Raw genomic sequence first — 16,814 nt, 5'->3', positions numbered from 1 at the left:
CCTGATATACAAATGAACTCTGACCTCAATGTACCACTGACGCTAGATCCCAATACCAAAACCGAATGTGTTACTGAACCTAGCGTCCAGTGTATTCGTGATGTCAGACTGCATTGTGCCTCTGTTTTCAAACTTCAAACTTTCCTCTGAAGACAAAAGCACTGCAGATGCTGATAAAAATTTAACATTGATAAATCCTCATTCAGTAGAGGGGAGGGGTGGTTTTCTTGCTGCAGATCCATGACAAGTTGTATTCCACAAGCATCAGTATCGGGACTGCTTCTGTTTATGATTTATATAAATGACTTGGATGAAAATATAGATGGGTGGTTAGTAAGCTTGCAAATGATACAAAGATTGTTAGAGTTGTGGATAATGTTGAAGGATATCAAAGAGTACAGTAAGATATATATCAGCAGCAGATATGGGCAGAGAAAGGGCAGATCAAGATTAATCCCGGAAGTGTGACGTGCTAAACTTTGGGAAATCAAATGTTAAGGAAAAGTATAGTTAATACAGGAGCCTGAATAACATTGAACTACAGAGGGATCTTGAGGTTCAAGTCCACAACTTCCTAAAAGTAAACATGCAAGTATATATCATAGTAAAGAATGTGTATGGAATGCTTCCCTGTATTGGTTGGTGAATTGAATACAACAGTCAGGATATTATATTTTACAAGATTTTGGTTAGGCCACACTTAGAGTATTGTGCTCAGTTCTGGCCGTTACATGACAGGAAGGATGTCGAGGTGTTGAAGATGCTGAAGAAAAGGTTTACCAGGGTGCTGCCTAAATGAGATGAAATGAGCTGTAAGGAGAAGCAAGAAAAACTTGGAACTAAAGCACAACTTGCTGGAAAAACTCAGCAGTTCTGGCAGCATCCGTGAAAAGAACATCAGAGTTAATGTTTCGGGTCCAGTGAAGCTTCATCATAAAAAACTCAGGTTGTTTGCTCTGGAGAGGCGAAGGCTGAAGGGAGACTTGATCGAGGGCTATAAATTTATGAAATGCACAGAATATTTATCCAAGAGTTGAAATATCTAAAATTAGGGGGGATGCCTTTAAGGTTACAGGGAAAACGTTCAAAGGAGATAAGAGGGATGCGTTTTTTAGACATTGGAATGGTAGGAGTCTGGGATGTTCTGCGTCTGGTGGAGTCATACAAAACAGAGCTGTTTAGGAGAGTTTTAGATGAGTACATGAGTTTGCAAGGAATGCAGGGATATGGACTAAAGGCAGGCACAAGGGTTTCATTGAATTTGGTGTTACGTTTAACATAATATTGTCCGCTGAAAGGTCAATTCGTGTGCTGTACAGTTCTGCGCCCATCTGTGCGCCCCAATTTATGCCCTCTACATTGTCTTGCCATTTAGCACTGACACAAAGGAAGAAAGCTTCTTCTGGTTGGGAATAGAAGGAAAAATGCAGTTGTGCTTCATAAAGAGAGTCATTAACTCAGCCTCGCAGTATCGATGATTACTGTACCCTGTGATATGTGGAAAGATTTTACTAACAGACAGCTGGATCAGGGCAACAAAAAGTCCATGTCGAGGCAGCCGGCTGGCCTGCTTGCTGGGGGACTCCATGTCCCAGTTGTAGGTCAATTCTTTCCAGATAATATTTGATGTCACTGCCACTGCCAAATGATCATATGTATAAGGAACTTCACTGTTTATGATATTGCCTGTGTAGGCTCACGGGAACCCTCTCCTTGGGCACAACACTGAAGCTGTGGTCATCCTCGTGGCTGCTGCAACAAGATCTGTTGGACAAATGAATGACAATGGCAAGTGACCACGAGGACAGGACCAGCATCAGCCTGCAGTGGAAGTGATGGTATCCCATACTGTGAAGATTCCCACAGTAGGTGCTGTCAAGATGCAGTAAAGATACAGTATGGTCACAGTCACATATCTTCCACGGAATGCCAAGCAAATGAGAGAGGGACACTGTTGCAGCTCTATGACTGGACTTGGCAGTCAGAACACTAGGTTGTACTGTCCTGTGTTTCTGCAATGCAACACCATCTTCCACTGGGCCAGACAAGGCCATAAGATCCTTACCACATCAGTTTTCCATGTGCGTCATGTCTGGGCTGTACACTGGTCCTGTCCAGACAGGAACTGTTCAGGCCAACTCTTGGCGTACATCATTTGGCCGAGAGCGTAATTGGGTTCACGTATGACACCAAGTACCCCAGAAGAACGTCAGAGTTCCAAGAATCTCTACCTCTGGCAAGACAGAAGTTGGGATGAGTGTGGAACCTTCGAGGAGAGATACAGAGGTAGAGAAGTGATTTTTAGACAACAGTGTGCTAAATCTCTTTCGTGCCCCAAGGGACCAATCCCAATGAAAGTCACCTTGAGTTAATAATAGGTAGGTGAATAGCAGAGTCACCTCTCCATCTAACTGTTTGCTGATGTGAAGCCTGATACTAATCTGTGTTCCCAGTACATCTGACTGAACTACCATTCATGTTGGTATAGCCTTTCAATATCTGCATAACACTGCTCTCCCTTTCTTGCCACATGTCGTCCATGGGTTTTGATTCATACCTTGACTGTGTCAAGGTATTCTACTTCATTTTTAGGAGATGGCAAGAACTGCAGATGCTGGAGTCAGTGTGGGGCTGGAGGAACACAACAGGTCAGGCAGCATCAGAGGAGCAGGGAAGCCCATGTTTCAGGCCTGGTCATGGTGAGGAATGATGAAGGGTCTAGGGAAACTAAAACATCACTAAAATATAATTTGGATGCAATCGTATGGTTTTGAACAATTCACAACTATATTGGTGGTGTGAACAGAGTCCGCTCAAGAGCTCACCTCTGCCCTGCGCAGTTTTGGAAGATAAATGTAATTTGAATGTTGCCATTCAGTTCTTGGAAAACGCTACCTCTTTTGCTGACCTCACTGCTGGAAGCATGTGAGTGCTTTTGGCAAGCCTTGGTTTCTGTGTCTGGTAGCAAGTTATTTCTTCTTTTTAATTTTCTCCTTAACTTTTTTACACTTTCATATTTATTTAATCACATGATGTGGGCAACGTAGGCTACAACAATTCTGATGCCCATCCCTAATGCATTTGACAAGTAGGTAATACGTCAGATTCTTGATCCATTGCCACCTATGTGGTGTGGGTGCTCCCAATGGGCTGTCAGGCAGTTGTGTTCATCCTTCAATCCTCAGTGTGGATGTAACCTCTGACGCTCATCATATTGGATGACAACAATACCTAAATAAATCTTATTCCGCATCTCTAAATTGTTGAGATTGACAATGATAAGGACAAAAAAAAACAAACCTGCATATAGCAGCGGGAAAGCATTGAGACATTCAAGTCAGGCAGCACCAGAGGAGCAGGGAAGTCCATGTTTCAGGCCTGTGGTGAGGAATGATGAAGGGTCTGGGGCAGAAACAACAGTTCTAAAGTATACTTTGGATCCAGTTGTCTGTTTTTGAACCCCCATTGTATACAGCACACTGACACAAGTAGGTATGCTTGCGATAAGACCAAAACGATACAATTTCCATGTTCATTCAGTCAGGCTTACGCAAATCACACTGGGGGCAAAAAAAATAAGGAGTCTTATACAAAAATTACTGAAACGCAATTTTAAGAGCACAGACTTCTCGTCACATTCAGAAGAGAACATTCTGCATTTTCATTGCGTGTGATACCATCAGCTCCGAGAGGCGTCGGCAATGCCTCTTTTCTGGAATAATTTGTTAACCGAGCAATTAAAATGAGGTAAAAGCAAAATGAAAAGAGGCGTTCACATGATTTTAAAAGCACGCATTCTGGAATGGTTTTTGCATATTATGGGAGAACAGTATTGTTTCATTTTTGCTGACATACGTGGCCTTCAATCATCAGAATAATGATATATTCTTTACATTGACCTTTCAGACAACAGTATAAATACCAGGAAACACACGCAGATTCAGTCAGTAGCTTTCTAACTGAACTTAAAATGGGAAAGGTAAGCTTCATGCTTTCAGTTCGTTGAATCAGTACAGCACTGAAAGAGATCATTTACACATGGTATAGTATATATATTTTTTAAAACTGCATAATTACCTCATCTTGTTACAGCATTGATCTATAACTTACCTGCTTCCCACAGATCATCTTTTACGAGGACAGGAACTTCCAGGGTCGGCACTATGAGTGCAGCAGTGACTGTGCCGACCTGACCCCTTACTTCAGCCGCTGTAACTCCATCCGTGTTGAGAGTGACTGGTGGGTTCTGTACGAGAAACCTAATTACATGGGACACCAGTACGTTCTGACCAGGGGAGAATATCCTGACTATCAGCACTGGATGGGATTCAATGACTGTGTCCGGTCATGTCGCTCCTATCAACCAGTAAGTTACAAATGAATGTCTGATAGCAGGCTTAAACGGAAATTATTTGTTGATACGTCTTATAATATTTGCTATACATCATCTATGTATAGGTATCATCTCCATTCTTCTGTGAACAACATTATTACAGTTCTTGATTTAAATAGTGGACAGATTGTGTTCCTTTTTCTTGCCTTCATGATTCACCCACATTTTATCAAAAGCCACATTCTAATCTGCATGTGGCATACGATGAGGCATCGTATCATTTCTTGCATAAAATGCTATTCCTTCCACCTCGGTTTAATCCACAAGTAACTACGCGACACGCGGTATAATTCCATGGAGACTGCTGCCTTATGAGAGGTCACCGGGATCTCTATTTATGATCAATGTGGATTAAGATTTACCTTGATTGCTAGTGAAACAGCTCAACCTAAAATTGTAGTGCAATGACAGTGTCAACACACCTGAGTTCAGGTCTCACCTGCTACAGAGATATGGTCCTCTGTATGAGCGTGATGTTTTTTGAATGGGTTTTGCGCTCTCCTGTTATCTTTCCCTTGAATCTCATCGGTGTGGCCCATATTCCCCCATCCAGAGGTCATTACACTCTTCCCGGTGGATGTCACACCTTCAACTGCCATTGTCAGCCTTTGATTGAGCCTGGGAGCTGGAGTTCATGGCACTGGAGGTCCCTCCCTTCAAGCCTGGCAATCCCATTGTGGTAACAAGGCATAGAGCTGGATGAACACGCGGGCCAAACACCAACAGAGGAGCAGCAAAGCCCATGTTTCGGGTGGAGACCCATCTTTTTATGTAGAAAGGTCTCGGCCTTTAAGGTCAGCTTTCCTGCTCCTATGATGCTACTTGGCCTGCTGTGTTCACCCAGCTGTACACCTTGTTATGTCGGATTCTCCAGCATCTGCAGTTCGGACTATCTCTGAAACAATCCCACTGTGGTGTAACTTTTCCTGTAAGAACTGAGTAAAGGTTCTGCCTCCAGCCAGGTGAACTGAAAACTCAACAGCTCAGGCCTGTATTTCTTCCTGTCACTAATTTGTGTGACAACACTCAAAAATAAAAAAAAGCAGAGCAGCTCTCCTGACGTTTTTAGGCCTAGACCCTTCTTCAGAAACGGGGTAGATGAGGGGGAATCTGAAGTAAATATGGAGAGAGGGGTAGGCGGATAGAAGATGGATAGAGGAGAAGATATGTGGAGAGGAGACAGACAGGTCAAAGAGATGGGAATGGAACTAGTAAAGGTGAGTGTAGGTGGGGAGTTAGGGAGGGGATGTCAGTCTAGGGAGGATGGACAGATCAAGGAGCGGGATGAGACAATTAGGTAGGACATGGGTTTGGGGGTTGAGGTGGGAGGAAGGGATAGGTGGGAGGAAGGACAGGTTAGGGAGGCGGGGACAAGCTGGGCTGGTTTTGGGATGTTGTAGGGGGAGGTGAGATATTGAAGCTTGTGAAATCCACATTGATACCATTGAGCTGCAGGGTTCCCAATCAAAGTATGAGGTGTTGTGCTGGAGCCTTCAGGTGGCATTGATCTGGCACTGCAAGAGGCCCAGGATGGACATGTTGTCTGAGGAATTGGAGGGGGAGTTGAAATGGTTTGCAGCTGGGAGGTGCGGTTGTTTAGTGTGAACTGAGCGTAGGTGTTCTGCAAAGCGGTCCCCAGGCCTCTGCATGGTTTCCCCGATGTAGAGAGCACCCATCTGGAACAGTGGATACAGTATACCACATGAGCAGATGTGCAGATGAACATCTGCTTGATGTGGAAGGTCTTCCTGGGGCCTGGGATGGGGATGAGGGGGGAAGTATAGGGGCAGATTTCGCACTTCCTGTGGTTGCAGGGAAAATTGCTAGGTGTGGTGGGGCTGGAGGGGAGTGTGGAATGGACAAGGCAGTCATGGAGAGGGTGAACCTCCGGATAGCAGATGAGGGTGGGGAGGGAAAAATGTCTTCGGTGGTAGGGTCAGATTTCAGATGGTGGAAGTGAGGACAAGGTGGATTCTGTTTTGGTTGTTATTGCAGGGAGTGGTGTGAGGGATGATATACAGGAAATGTGCGCGACACGGTTGAGGGCATTCTCGACCACTGGGGGGGGGGGGGGGAGTTGTGCTCCTTGAAAAGTGAGGACATTTGAGATGTATGGGAGTGGAATGCCTCATCCTGTGAGCAGATGTGTTCGATGCAAAGGAATTGGGAATAGGTGATGGCATTTTTGCAGGAAGGTGTGTTGGGGGAGATGTATTCTAGGTAGGTGTGGGGGAGTCGGTAGGATTGAAATGGATATCGGTTTCTAGGTGGTTGCCAGAGATGGAATCAGAGATTTCCAGGAAGGAGAGAGAGGTATCAGAGTTGGTCTGGATGAACTTAAGGTTGGGGTGGAAGGTGTTGGTGAAGTGGATGAACTGTTCGAGGGCTTCGTGGGAGTACGAAGCGGCGCCGATACAGCCATCGATGTAACGGAGGAGGAGGTAGGGTTTAGCGCCAGTGTAGCTGTGGAAGAGAGACTGTTCCACATAACCTAGCCATTCCTCAGGCGACATGTCCACACTGGGCCTCCTGCAGTGCCACAACGATACCACCTGAAGGTCGCAGAAACAGCACTTCATATTTCACTTGGGAACACTGCAGCCCAATTGTATCAACGTGGACTTCACAAGCTTCAAAATCTCCCCTCCCCAGCTCTACACCTCGTTATCTCAGAGTCTCCAGCATCTGCAGTTCCTGCTATCTCATAATCCACATGGGCATTTCTGTTCCATGATCATTCGGTATTGAATACGTGCAGTCGTCACAAAATGTTGTGAATACGGAGAGATTAGGTGTATATATATCATTGAACATGAGTTGAAATGCACATCCATTTTTTTGTGCCATCTTTCTTGAGTGGTAGATGGGTTAAATCTGAATGCCTACACTTGTAGCTTTTTTTTAATGGCTTACATTATAGATGCGCATTTTCATGCCTGTAACTTGAAAATGAATTAAAATCTTTATTCCAGTACCGAGGAGGCGCCTACAGAATGAAGATTTACGAGAGGCCTGACTTTGGAGGACAGATGATGGAATTCATGGAAGACTGTCCATCTGTCTACGATCGTTTCCGTTACCGTGACATCCACTCCTGCCACGTGATGGACGGTTACTGGATCTTCTTTGAACATCCCAGCTACAGAGGGCGGCAGTACTTCATGAGACCCGGTGAATACAGGAGATACACTGACTGGGGAGGCTACAGCTCAGCTGTCGGATCTTTCAGGCGCATGAGGGACTTCTAAATGGCATTCAAAATCTTGCTGAGATAGCTCTGAGTGTAACTGAAATATGCTGAAGTGTAAATAAAGTAGAATTGATGAGACCAGTACTTGTATGTCATTCATGAAAGTATTCAACGACAAAGATTAGGAATTGCATGTTATTTGAATAAATACAGGACATTACCGTTCTTGGTGCCATGCCTTCGGTCAATCATGATTGATTCAAGTCATCACAATGATTTAGCAGTCAAATTATTGATTAAATGTTTTAAAAAATTGAAAACTGTAAAATACCACAATAAAGATGAACAGCCAGCAGACATTGTAGAATCAAATCTCCCAATTTGATCCCACCATTCACAACACAGTAATTTTCAAAGAAATAAAACATCAAAAAATCCGATGTTTTTCAAGCAGTTCCATTTTCTATGTTTTCCTGCAATCTACTATAATAACAAAATCTAAATTACAAAGTAAATATATCTGAGAATTGCGAAAGAATAGTTAAATAATCAATATCAGTATGGTTTCAACAGCACCTAGACTTCTTTATTCAAATGCATTGAAGTGTCCCTGGCCTTTCAGAATTTCGTGACCCAGTATATACATTTGCCGTGTACTTTATCAACAGATCATTTTGTACAATCCCTCTTCAAACTGTCTATGGAGAGAAGTCTTCTGCATAAAAGCCAGATATAATAACTTGCCCATGATTCTGCCATTAATGTACCTTCTACTTTCGACAACTTGATCAGTGTTTTGCTTATAACAACACCCGGTTCAGATTACTTCCGGACTTTTGCTCTGGTTTTGGCTAATGTTCGTAATTTGTAGACTGCTCCCTCGAACTTACAGTTCTCAATAAATCGGGTCCCAAAGTATCAAACATGTCAAATAGCAATGCACCTCTCATGTCAGACACTAATGCAGGCATGAGAAAAGATCTAAAAATAACATTAATGCGAGACCTGATATACAAATGAACTCTGACCTCAATGTACCACTGACGCTAGATCCCAATACCAAAACCGAATGTGTTACTGAACCTAGCGTCCAGTGTATTCGTGATGTCAGACTGCATTGTGCCTCTGTTTTCAAACTTCAAACTTTCCTCTGAAGACAAAAGCACTGCAGATGCTGATAAAAATTTAACATTGATAAATCCTCATTCAGTAGAGGGGAGGGGTGGTTTTCTTGCTGCAGGTCCATGACAAGTTGTATTCCACAAGCATCAGTATCGGGACTGCTTCTGTTTATGATTTATATAAATGACTTGGATGAAAATATAGATGGGTGGTTAGTAAGCTTGCAAATGATACAAAGATTGTTAGAGTTGTGGATAATGTTGAAGGATATCAAAGAGTACAGTAAGATATATATCAGCAGCAGATATGGGCAGAGAAAGGGCAGATCAAGATTAATCCCGGAAGTGTGACGTGCTAAACTTTGGGAAATCAAATGTTAAGGAAAAGTATAGTTAATACAGGAGCCTGAATAACATTGAACTACAGAGGGATCTTGAGGTTCAAGTCCATAACTTCCTAAAAGTAAACATGCAAGTATATATCATAGTAAAGAATGTGTATGGAATGCTTCCCTGTATTGGTTGGTGAATTGAATACAACAGTCAGGATATTATATTTTACAAGATTTTGGTTAGGCCACACTTAGAGTATTGTGCTCAGTTCTGGCCGTTACATGACAGGAAGGATGTCGAGGTGTTGAAGATGCTGAAGAAAAGGTTTACCAGGGTGCTGCCTAAATGAGATGAAATGAGCTGTAAGGAGAAGCAAGAAAAACTTGGAACTAAAGCACAACTTGCTGGAAAAACTCAGCAGTTCTGGCAGCATCCGTGAAAAGAACATCAGAGTTAATGTTTCGGGTCCAGTGAAGCTTCATCATAAAAAACTCAGGTTGTTTGCTCTGGAGAGGCGAAGGCTGAAGGGAGACTTGATCGAGGGCTATAAATTTATGAAATGCACAGAATATTTATCCAAGAGTTGAAATATCTAAAATTAGGGGGGATGCCTTTAAGGTTACAGGGAAAACGTTCAAAGGAGATAAGAGGGATGCGTTTTTTAGACATTGGAATGGTAGGAGTCTGGGATGTTCTGCGTCTGGTGGAGTCATACAAAACAGAGCTGTTTAGGAGAGTTTTAGATGAGTACATGAGTTTGCAAGGAATGCAGGGATATGGACTAAAGGCAGGCACAAGGGTTTCATTGAATTTGGTGTTACGTTTAACATAATATTGTCCGCTGAAAGGTCAATTCGTGTGCTGTACAGTTCTGCGCCCATCTGTGCGCCCCAATTTATGCCCTCTACATTGTCTTGCCATTTAGCACTGACACAAAGGAAGAAAGCTTCTTCTGGTTGGGAATAGAAGGAAAAATGCAGTTGTGCTTCATAAAGAGAGTCATTAACTCAGCCTCGCAGTATCGATGATTACTGTACCCTGTGATATGTGGAAAGATTTTACTAACAGACAGCTGGATCAGGGCAACAAAAAGTCCATGTCGAGGCAGCCGGCTGGCCTGCTTGCTGGGGGACTCCATGTCCCAGTTGTAGGTCAATTCTTTCCAGATAATATTTGATGTCACTGCCACTGCCAAATGATCATATGTATAAGGAACTTCACTGTTTATGATATTGCCTGTGTAGGCTCACGGGAACCCTCTCCTTGGGCACAACACTGAAGCTGTGGTCATCCTCGTGGCTGCTGCAACAAGATCTGTTGGACAAATGAATGACAAAGGCAAGTGACCACGAGGACAGGACCAGCATCAGCCTGCAGTGGAAGTGATGGTATCCCATACTGTGAAGATTCCCACAGTAGGTGCTGTCAAGATGCAGTAAAGATACAGTATGGTCACAGTCACATATCTTCCACGGAATGCCAAGCAAATGAGAGAGGGACACTGTTGCAGCTCTATGACTGGACTTGGCAGTCAGAACACTAGGTTGTACTGTCCTGTGTTTCTGCAATGCAACACCATCTTCCACTGGGCCAGACAAGGCCATAAGATCCTTACCACATCAGTTTTCCATGTGCGTCATGTCTGGGCTGTACACTGGTCCTGTCCAGACAGGAACTGTTCAGGCCAACTCTTGGCGTACATCATTTGGCCGAGAGCGTAATTGGGTTCACGTATGACACCAAGTACCCCAGAAGAACGTCAGAGTTCCAAGAATCTCTACCTCTGGCAAGACAGAAGTTGGGATGAGTGTGGAACCTTTGAGGAGAGATACAGAGGTAGAGAAGTGATTTTTAGACAACAGTGTGCTAAATCTCTTTCGTGCCCCAAGGGACCAATCCCAATGAAAGTCACCTTGAGTTAATAATAGGTAGGTGAATAGCAGAGTCACCTCTCCATCTAACTGTTTGCTGATGTGAAGCCTGATACTAATCTGTGTTCCCAGTACATCTGACTGAACTACCATTCATGTTGGTATAGCCTTTCAATATCTGCATAACACTGCTCTCCCTTTCTTGCCACATGTCGTCCATGGGTTTTGATTCATACCTTGACTGTGTCAAGGTATTCTACTTCATTTTTAGGAGATGGCAAGAACTGCAGATGCTGGAGTCAGTGTGGGGCTGGAGGAACACAACAGGTCAGGCAGCATCAGAGGAGCAGGGAAGCCCATGTTTCAGGCCTGGTCATGGTGAGGAATGATGAAGGGTCTAGGGAAACTAAAACATCACTAAAATATAATTTGGATGCAATCGTATGGTTTTGAACAATTCACAACTATATTGGTGGTGTGAACAGAGTCCGCTCAAGAGCTCACCTCTGCCCTGCGCAGTTTTGGAAGATAAATGTAATTTGAATGTTGCCATTCAGTTCTTGGAAAACGCTACCTCTTTTGCTGACCTCACTGCTGGAAGCATGTGAGTGCTTTTGGCAAGCCTTGGTTTCTGTGTCTGGTAGCAAGTTATTTCTTCTTTTTAATTTTCTCCTTAACTTTTTTACACTTTCATATTTATTTAATCACATGATGTGGGCAACGTAGGCTACAACAATTCTGATGCCCATCCCTAATGCATTTGACAAGTAGGTAATACGTCAGATTCTTGATCCATTGCCACCTATGTGGTGTGGGTGCTCCCAATGGGCTGTCAGGCAGTTGTGTTCATCCTTCAATCCTCAGTGTGGATGTAACCTCTGACGCTCATCATATTGGATGACAACAATACCTAAATAAATCTTATTCCGCATCTCTAAATTGTTGAGATTGACAATGATAAGGACAAAAAAAAACAAACCTGCATATAGCAGCGGGAAAGCATTGAGACATTCAAGTCAGGCAGCACCAGAGGAGCAGGGAAGTCCATGTTTCAGGCCTGTGGTAAGGAATGATGAAGGGTCTGGGGCAGAAACAACAGTTCTAAAGTATACTTTGGATCCAGTTGTCTGTTTTTGAACCCCCATTGTATACAGCACACTGACACAAGTAGGTATGCTTGCGATAAGACCAAAACGATACAATTTCCATGTTCATTCAGTCAGGCTTACGCAAATCACACTGGGGGCAAAAAAAATAAGGAGTCTTATACAAAAATTACTGAAACGCAATTTTAAGAGCACAGACTTCTCGTCACATTCAGAAGAGAACATTCTGCATTTTCATTGAGTGTGATACCATCAGCTCCGAGAGGCGTCGGCAATGCCTCTTTTCTGGAATAATTTGTTAACGGAGCAATTAAAATGAGGTAAAAGCAAAATGAAAAGATGCGTTCACATGATTTTAAAAGCACGCATTCTGGAATGGTTTTTGCATATTATGGGAGAACAGTATTGTTTCATTTTTGCTGACATACGTGGCCCTCAATCATCAGAATAATGATATATTCTTTACATTGACCTTTCAGACAACAGTATAAATACCAGGAAACACACGCAGATTCAGTCAGTAGCTTTCTAACTGAACTTAAAATGGGAAAGGTAAGCTTCATGCTTTCAGTTCGTTGAATCAGTACAGCACTGAAAGAGATCATTTACACATGGTATAGTATATATATTTTTTAAAACTGCATAATTACCTCATCTTGTTACAGCATTGATCTATAACTTACCTGCTTCCCACAGATCATCTTTTACGAGGACAGGAACTTCCAGGGTCGGCACTATGAGTGCAGCAGTGACTGTGCCGACCTGACCCCTTACTTCAGCCGCTGTAACTCCATCCGTGTTGAGAGTGACTGGTGGATTCTGTATGAGAAATCTAATTACATGGGATACCAGTACGTTCTGACCAGGGGAGAATATCCTGACTATCAGCACTGGATGGGATTCAATGACTGTGTCCGGTCATGTCGCTCCTATCAACCAGTAAGTTACAAATGAATGTCTGATAGCAGGCTTAAACGGAAATTATTTGTTGATACGTCTTATAATATTTGCTATACATCATCTATGTATAGGTATCATCTCCATTCTTCTGTGAACAACATTATTACAGTTCTTGATTTAAATAGTGGACAGATTGTGTTCCTTTTTCTTGCCTTCATGATTCACCCACATTTTATCAAAAGCCACATTCTAATCTGCATGTGGCATACGATGAGGCATCGTATCATTTCTTGTATAAAATGCTATTCCTTCCACCTCGGTTTAATCCACAAGTAACTACGCGACACGCGGTATAATTCCATGGAGACTGCTGCCTTATGAGAGGTCACCGGGATCTCTATTTATGATCAATGTGGATTAAGATTTACCTTGATTGCTAGTGAAACAGCTCAACCTAAAATTGTAGTGCAATGACAGTGTCAACACACCTGAGTTCAGGTCTCACCTGCTACAGAGATATGGTCCTCTGTATGAGCGTGATGTTTTTTGAATGGGTTTTGCGCTCTCCTGTTATCTTTCCCTTGAATCTCATCGGTGTGGCCCATATTCCCCCATCCAGAGGTCATTACACTCTTCCCGGTGGATGTCACACCTTCAACTGCCATTGTCAGCCTTTGATAGAGCCTGGGAGCTGGAGTTCATGGCACTGGAGGTCCCTCCCTTCAAGCCTGGCAATCCCATTGTGGTAACAAGGCATAGAGCTGGATGAACACGCGGGACAAACACCAACAGAGGAGCAGCAAAGCCCATGTTTCGGGTGGAGACCCATCTTTTTATGTAGAAAGGTCTCGGCCTTTAAGGTCAGCTTTCCTGCTCCTATGATGCTACTTGGCCTGCTGTGTTCACCCAGCTGTACACCTTGTTATGTCGGATTCTCCAGCATCTGCAGTTCGGACTATCTCTGAAACAATCCCACTGTGGTGTAACTTTTCCTGTAAGAACTGAGTAAAGGTTCTGCCTCCAGCCAGGTGAACTGAAAACTCAAAAGCTCAGGCCTGTATTTCACTCCTGTCACTAATTTGTGTGACAAGCCTCAACAATAAAAATAGCAGAGCAGCTCTCCTGGCGTTTCGGGCCAAGACCCTTCTTCAGAAATGGAGGCGGTGAGGGGCATTCTAAAATAAATCGGGAGAGAGGGGTAGGGGATAGAAGATGGATAGAGGAGAGCATAGGTGGAGAGGAGACAGACAGGTCAAAGAGGTGGGGGTGGAACCAATTAAGGTGTGTAGGTGGGAAGGTAAGGAGGGGATAGGTCAGTCCACGGAGGATGGACAGGTCAAGGAACTGAAATGAGGCTAGTAGGTAGGAGATGGGAGTGGGGTTTGAGGTGGGAGGAAGGGATAGGTGGGAGGAAGGACAGGTTAGGGAGGCGGAGTCAAGCTGGGCTGGTTTTGGGATGCAATGGGGCAAGGGGAGATTTTGAAGCTTGTGAAATCGACAGTGGTACCATTGGGCTGCACGGTTCCCAAGCGGAATATGAGTTGCTGTTCCTGCAACCTTCAGGTGGCATTGTTGTGGCACTGCAGGGGGCCTGAGATGGACATGTTGTCTGCAGAATGGGAGGCGGAGCTGAAATGGCTTGCAACTGGGTGGTGCAGTTGTTTAGTGCAAACTGAGCTTAGGTGTTCTGCAAAGCGGTCCCCAAGCCTCTGCACATTTTCCCCGATTTAGCGAGGCCACATCTGGAAAGTGGATACAGTATCCCACATTGGCAGATGTGCAGGTGAACATCTGCTTGATGTGGAAGGTCTTCTTGGGGCCTGGGATGGGGATGAGCGGGAAGGTGTAGGAGCAGATTTAGCACTTCCTGTGGTTGCAGGGAAAGATGCTGGGTGTGGTGGGGCTGGAGGGGAGAGTAGAATGGACAAGGGAGTCATGGAGAGAGTGATCCCTCCGGATAGCAGATAAGGGTTGGGAGGGAAAACTGTGTTTGGTGGTGGGGTCGGATTGCAGATGGCTGAAGTGTTGGAGCATGATGTGTTGGATCCAGAGGTTGGTGTGGTGTTATGTGAGCATCAGGGGGATTGTGTTTTTGTTGTTATTGCGGGGAGGTGTGCGAGGAATGATTTACAGGAGCTGCGGGCGACATTGTTGAGGGGGTTTTCGACCACTGAGGCATTGAAGTTGCACTCCTTTAAAAACAAGGACATCTGAGATGTATGGGTGTGGAATGCCTCATCCTGGGAGCAGATACTTTCAATGTGAAGGAATTGGGAATAGGTGAAGGCATTTTTGCAGGAAGGTGTGTGGGGGGAGGTGTATTCTAGGTCGGTGTGGGGGAGTCGGTAGGATTGAAATGGACATCGGTTTCCAGGTGGTTGCCAGAGATGGAATCAGAGATTTCCAGGAAGGAGAGAGAGGTATCAGAGTTGGTCTGGATGAACTTAACGTTGGGGTGGAAAGTGTTGTTGAAGTGGATGAACTGTTCGAGCTCTTCGTGGGAGCACGAGGAGGTGCCGATATAGCCATCGATGTAACGGAGGAAGAGGTAGTGTTTATAGCCAGTGTAGCCATGGAAGAGAGATTGTTCCACGTAACCGACCCTTTGCTCAGACGGCATGTCCATCCTGGGCCTCCTGCATTGCCACAACGATGCCACCCGAAGGTCGCAGGAACAGCACTTCATATTTCACTTTGGAATCCTGCAGCCCAACTGTATCAATGTGCACATCACAAGCTTCAAAATCTCCCCTCCCCCTAGCACATTCCAAAACCAGCCAACCATGTCCCCGCCTCCCCAACCTGTCCTTTCTCCCACCTACGCCCTCCGCCCACCTCAATCCCCACCCCCAGCTCCAACCTACTAACCTCATTCCAGCTCTTTGACTTGTCCATCTTCCCTGGATTGACCTAGCCCCTCCATATCTCCCCACCTACACTCACTTTTACTGGCTCCACCCCCACCTCTTTGACCTGTCTGTCTCCTCTCCACTTATCTTCTCCTTCATTCATCTTCTATCAGCCTACCCATCTGTTCCTATTTATTTCAGAATCCCCTTCCCTTCCCAATTTCTGAAGAATGGTCTAAGCCCGAAATGTCAGCATTCATGCTCCTCTGATGCTGTTTGGACTGCTGTGTTCATCCAGCTGCGCACTTTGTTACCTCAGAGTCTCCAGCATCTGCAGTTCCTGCTATCTCATAATCCACATGGGCATCCTGTTCCATGATCATGCGGTATTGAATACATGCAGTCATAGTGTTGTGAATACGGAGAGATTAGGTGTGTATCATTGAACGTGAGTTAAAATGCACATCCATTTTGTGTGCCATCTTTCTTGAGTGGTAGATGGGTTAAATCTGAATGCCTACACTTCTATCTTTTTTAAAAAATGGCTTACATACCTAGATGTGCATTTTCATGCTTGTAAATTGAAGATGAATTAAAATATTCTATTGCAGTACCGAGGAGGCTCCTACAGAATGAGGATTTACGAGAGGCCGGACTTTGGAGGACAGATGATGGAATTCACAGATGACTGTCCATCTGTCTACGATCGTTTCCGTTACCGTGACATCCACTCCTGCCACGTGATGGACGGTTACTGGATCTTCTATGAACATCCCAGCTACAGGGGGCGGCAGTACTTCATGAGACCCGGTGAATACAGGAGATACACCGACTGGGGAGGCTACAGCTCAGCTGTCGGATCTTTCAGGCGCATGAGGGACTTCTAAATGGCATTCAAAATCTGGCTATCTTGCTGAAATACTTCTCAGTGTAACAGAAATATTTTGAAGTATAAATAAAGTAGAATTGATGAGACCAGTACATGTATGTCATTCATGAAAGTATTCAATGACAAAGATTATGAATAGCATGTTATTTGATTAAATACAGG

At 44.3% G+C, this 16,814-nt stretch overlaps 2 protein-coding genes across 5 annotated transcripts; both read left to right on the top strand.

Moving 5' to 3' along the window:
• The first annotated feature begins 3,865 nt into the window (after positions 1–3,865).
• On the top strand, positions 3,866–7,641 carry LOC132209845 (gamma-crystallin S-1-like). 2 transcript variants are annotated; one of them, XM_059647661.1, is made up of 3 exons: positions 3,866–3,979; positions 4,124–4,366; positions 7,366–7,641. In XM_059647661.1, exons 1-3 carry the CDS (start codon positions 3,971–3,973, stop codon positions 7,639–7,641), a joined length of 528 nt encoding a protein of 175 aa, XP_059503644.1. In that variant the 5' UTR covers positions 3,866–3,970. The 2 variants fall into 2 exon arrangements, with proteins under 2 accessions (XP_059503644.1, XP_059503645.1); XM_059647662.1 differs by having other exon boundaries at positions 3,955–4,041.
• A 4,911-nt stretch (positions 7,642–12,552) lies between these two features.
• Positions 12,553–16,650, top strand: LOC132209814 (gamma-crystallin S-1-like). Of its 3 annotated transcripts, none has more exons than XM_059647131.1 (3): positions 12,553–12,566; positions 12,711–12,953; positions 16,375–16,650. In XM_059647131.1, the coding sequence occupies exons 1-3, from the start codon at positions 12,558–12,560 to the stop codon at positions 16,648–16,650; spliced, it is 528 nt and encodes a 175-aa protein (XP_059503114.1). In that variant the 5' UTR covers positions 12,553–12,557. The 3 variants fall into 3 exon arrangements, with proteins under 3 accessions (XP_059503114.1, XP_059503116.1, XP_059503115.1); XM_059647133.1 differs by having other exon boundaries at positions 12,711–12,957; positions 16,385–16,650; XM_059647132.1 differs by having other exon boundaries at positions 12,711–12,957; positions 16,382–16,650.
• Positions 16,651–16,814: the final 164 nt, after the last annotated feature.

This window comes from Stegostoma tigrinum, chromosome 7 (genome assembly GCF_030684315.1).
Source record: "Stegostoma tigrinum isolate sSteTig4 chromosome 7, sSteTig4.hap1, whole genome shotgun sequence".
Classification (NCBI taxonomy): Eukaryota; Metazoa; Chordata; class Chondrichthyes; order Orectolobiformes; family Stegostomatidae; genus Stegostoma; species Stegostoma tigrinum.
Note: the sequence above shows the minus strand (reverse complement) of the source record. Positions and strands in the feature narration are given on the sequence as shown.

Coding starts and splice junctions, on each gene's coding strand:
- LOC132209845 (XM_059647661.1), top strand. Junction 4,367..7,365: donor CATGTCGCTCCTATCAACCA/GTAAGTTACAAA, acceptor TCTTTATTCCAG/TACCGAGGAGGCGCCTACAG.
- LOC132209814 (XM_059647131.1), top strand. Junction 12,954..16,374: donor CATGTCGCTCCTATCAACCA/GTAAGTTACAAA, acceptor ATTCTATTGCAG/TACCGAGGAGGCTCCTACAG.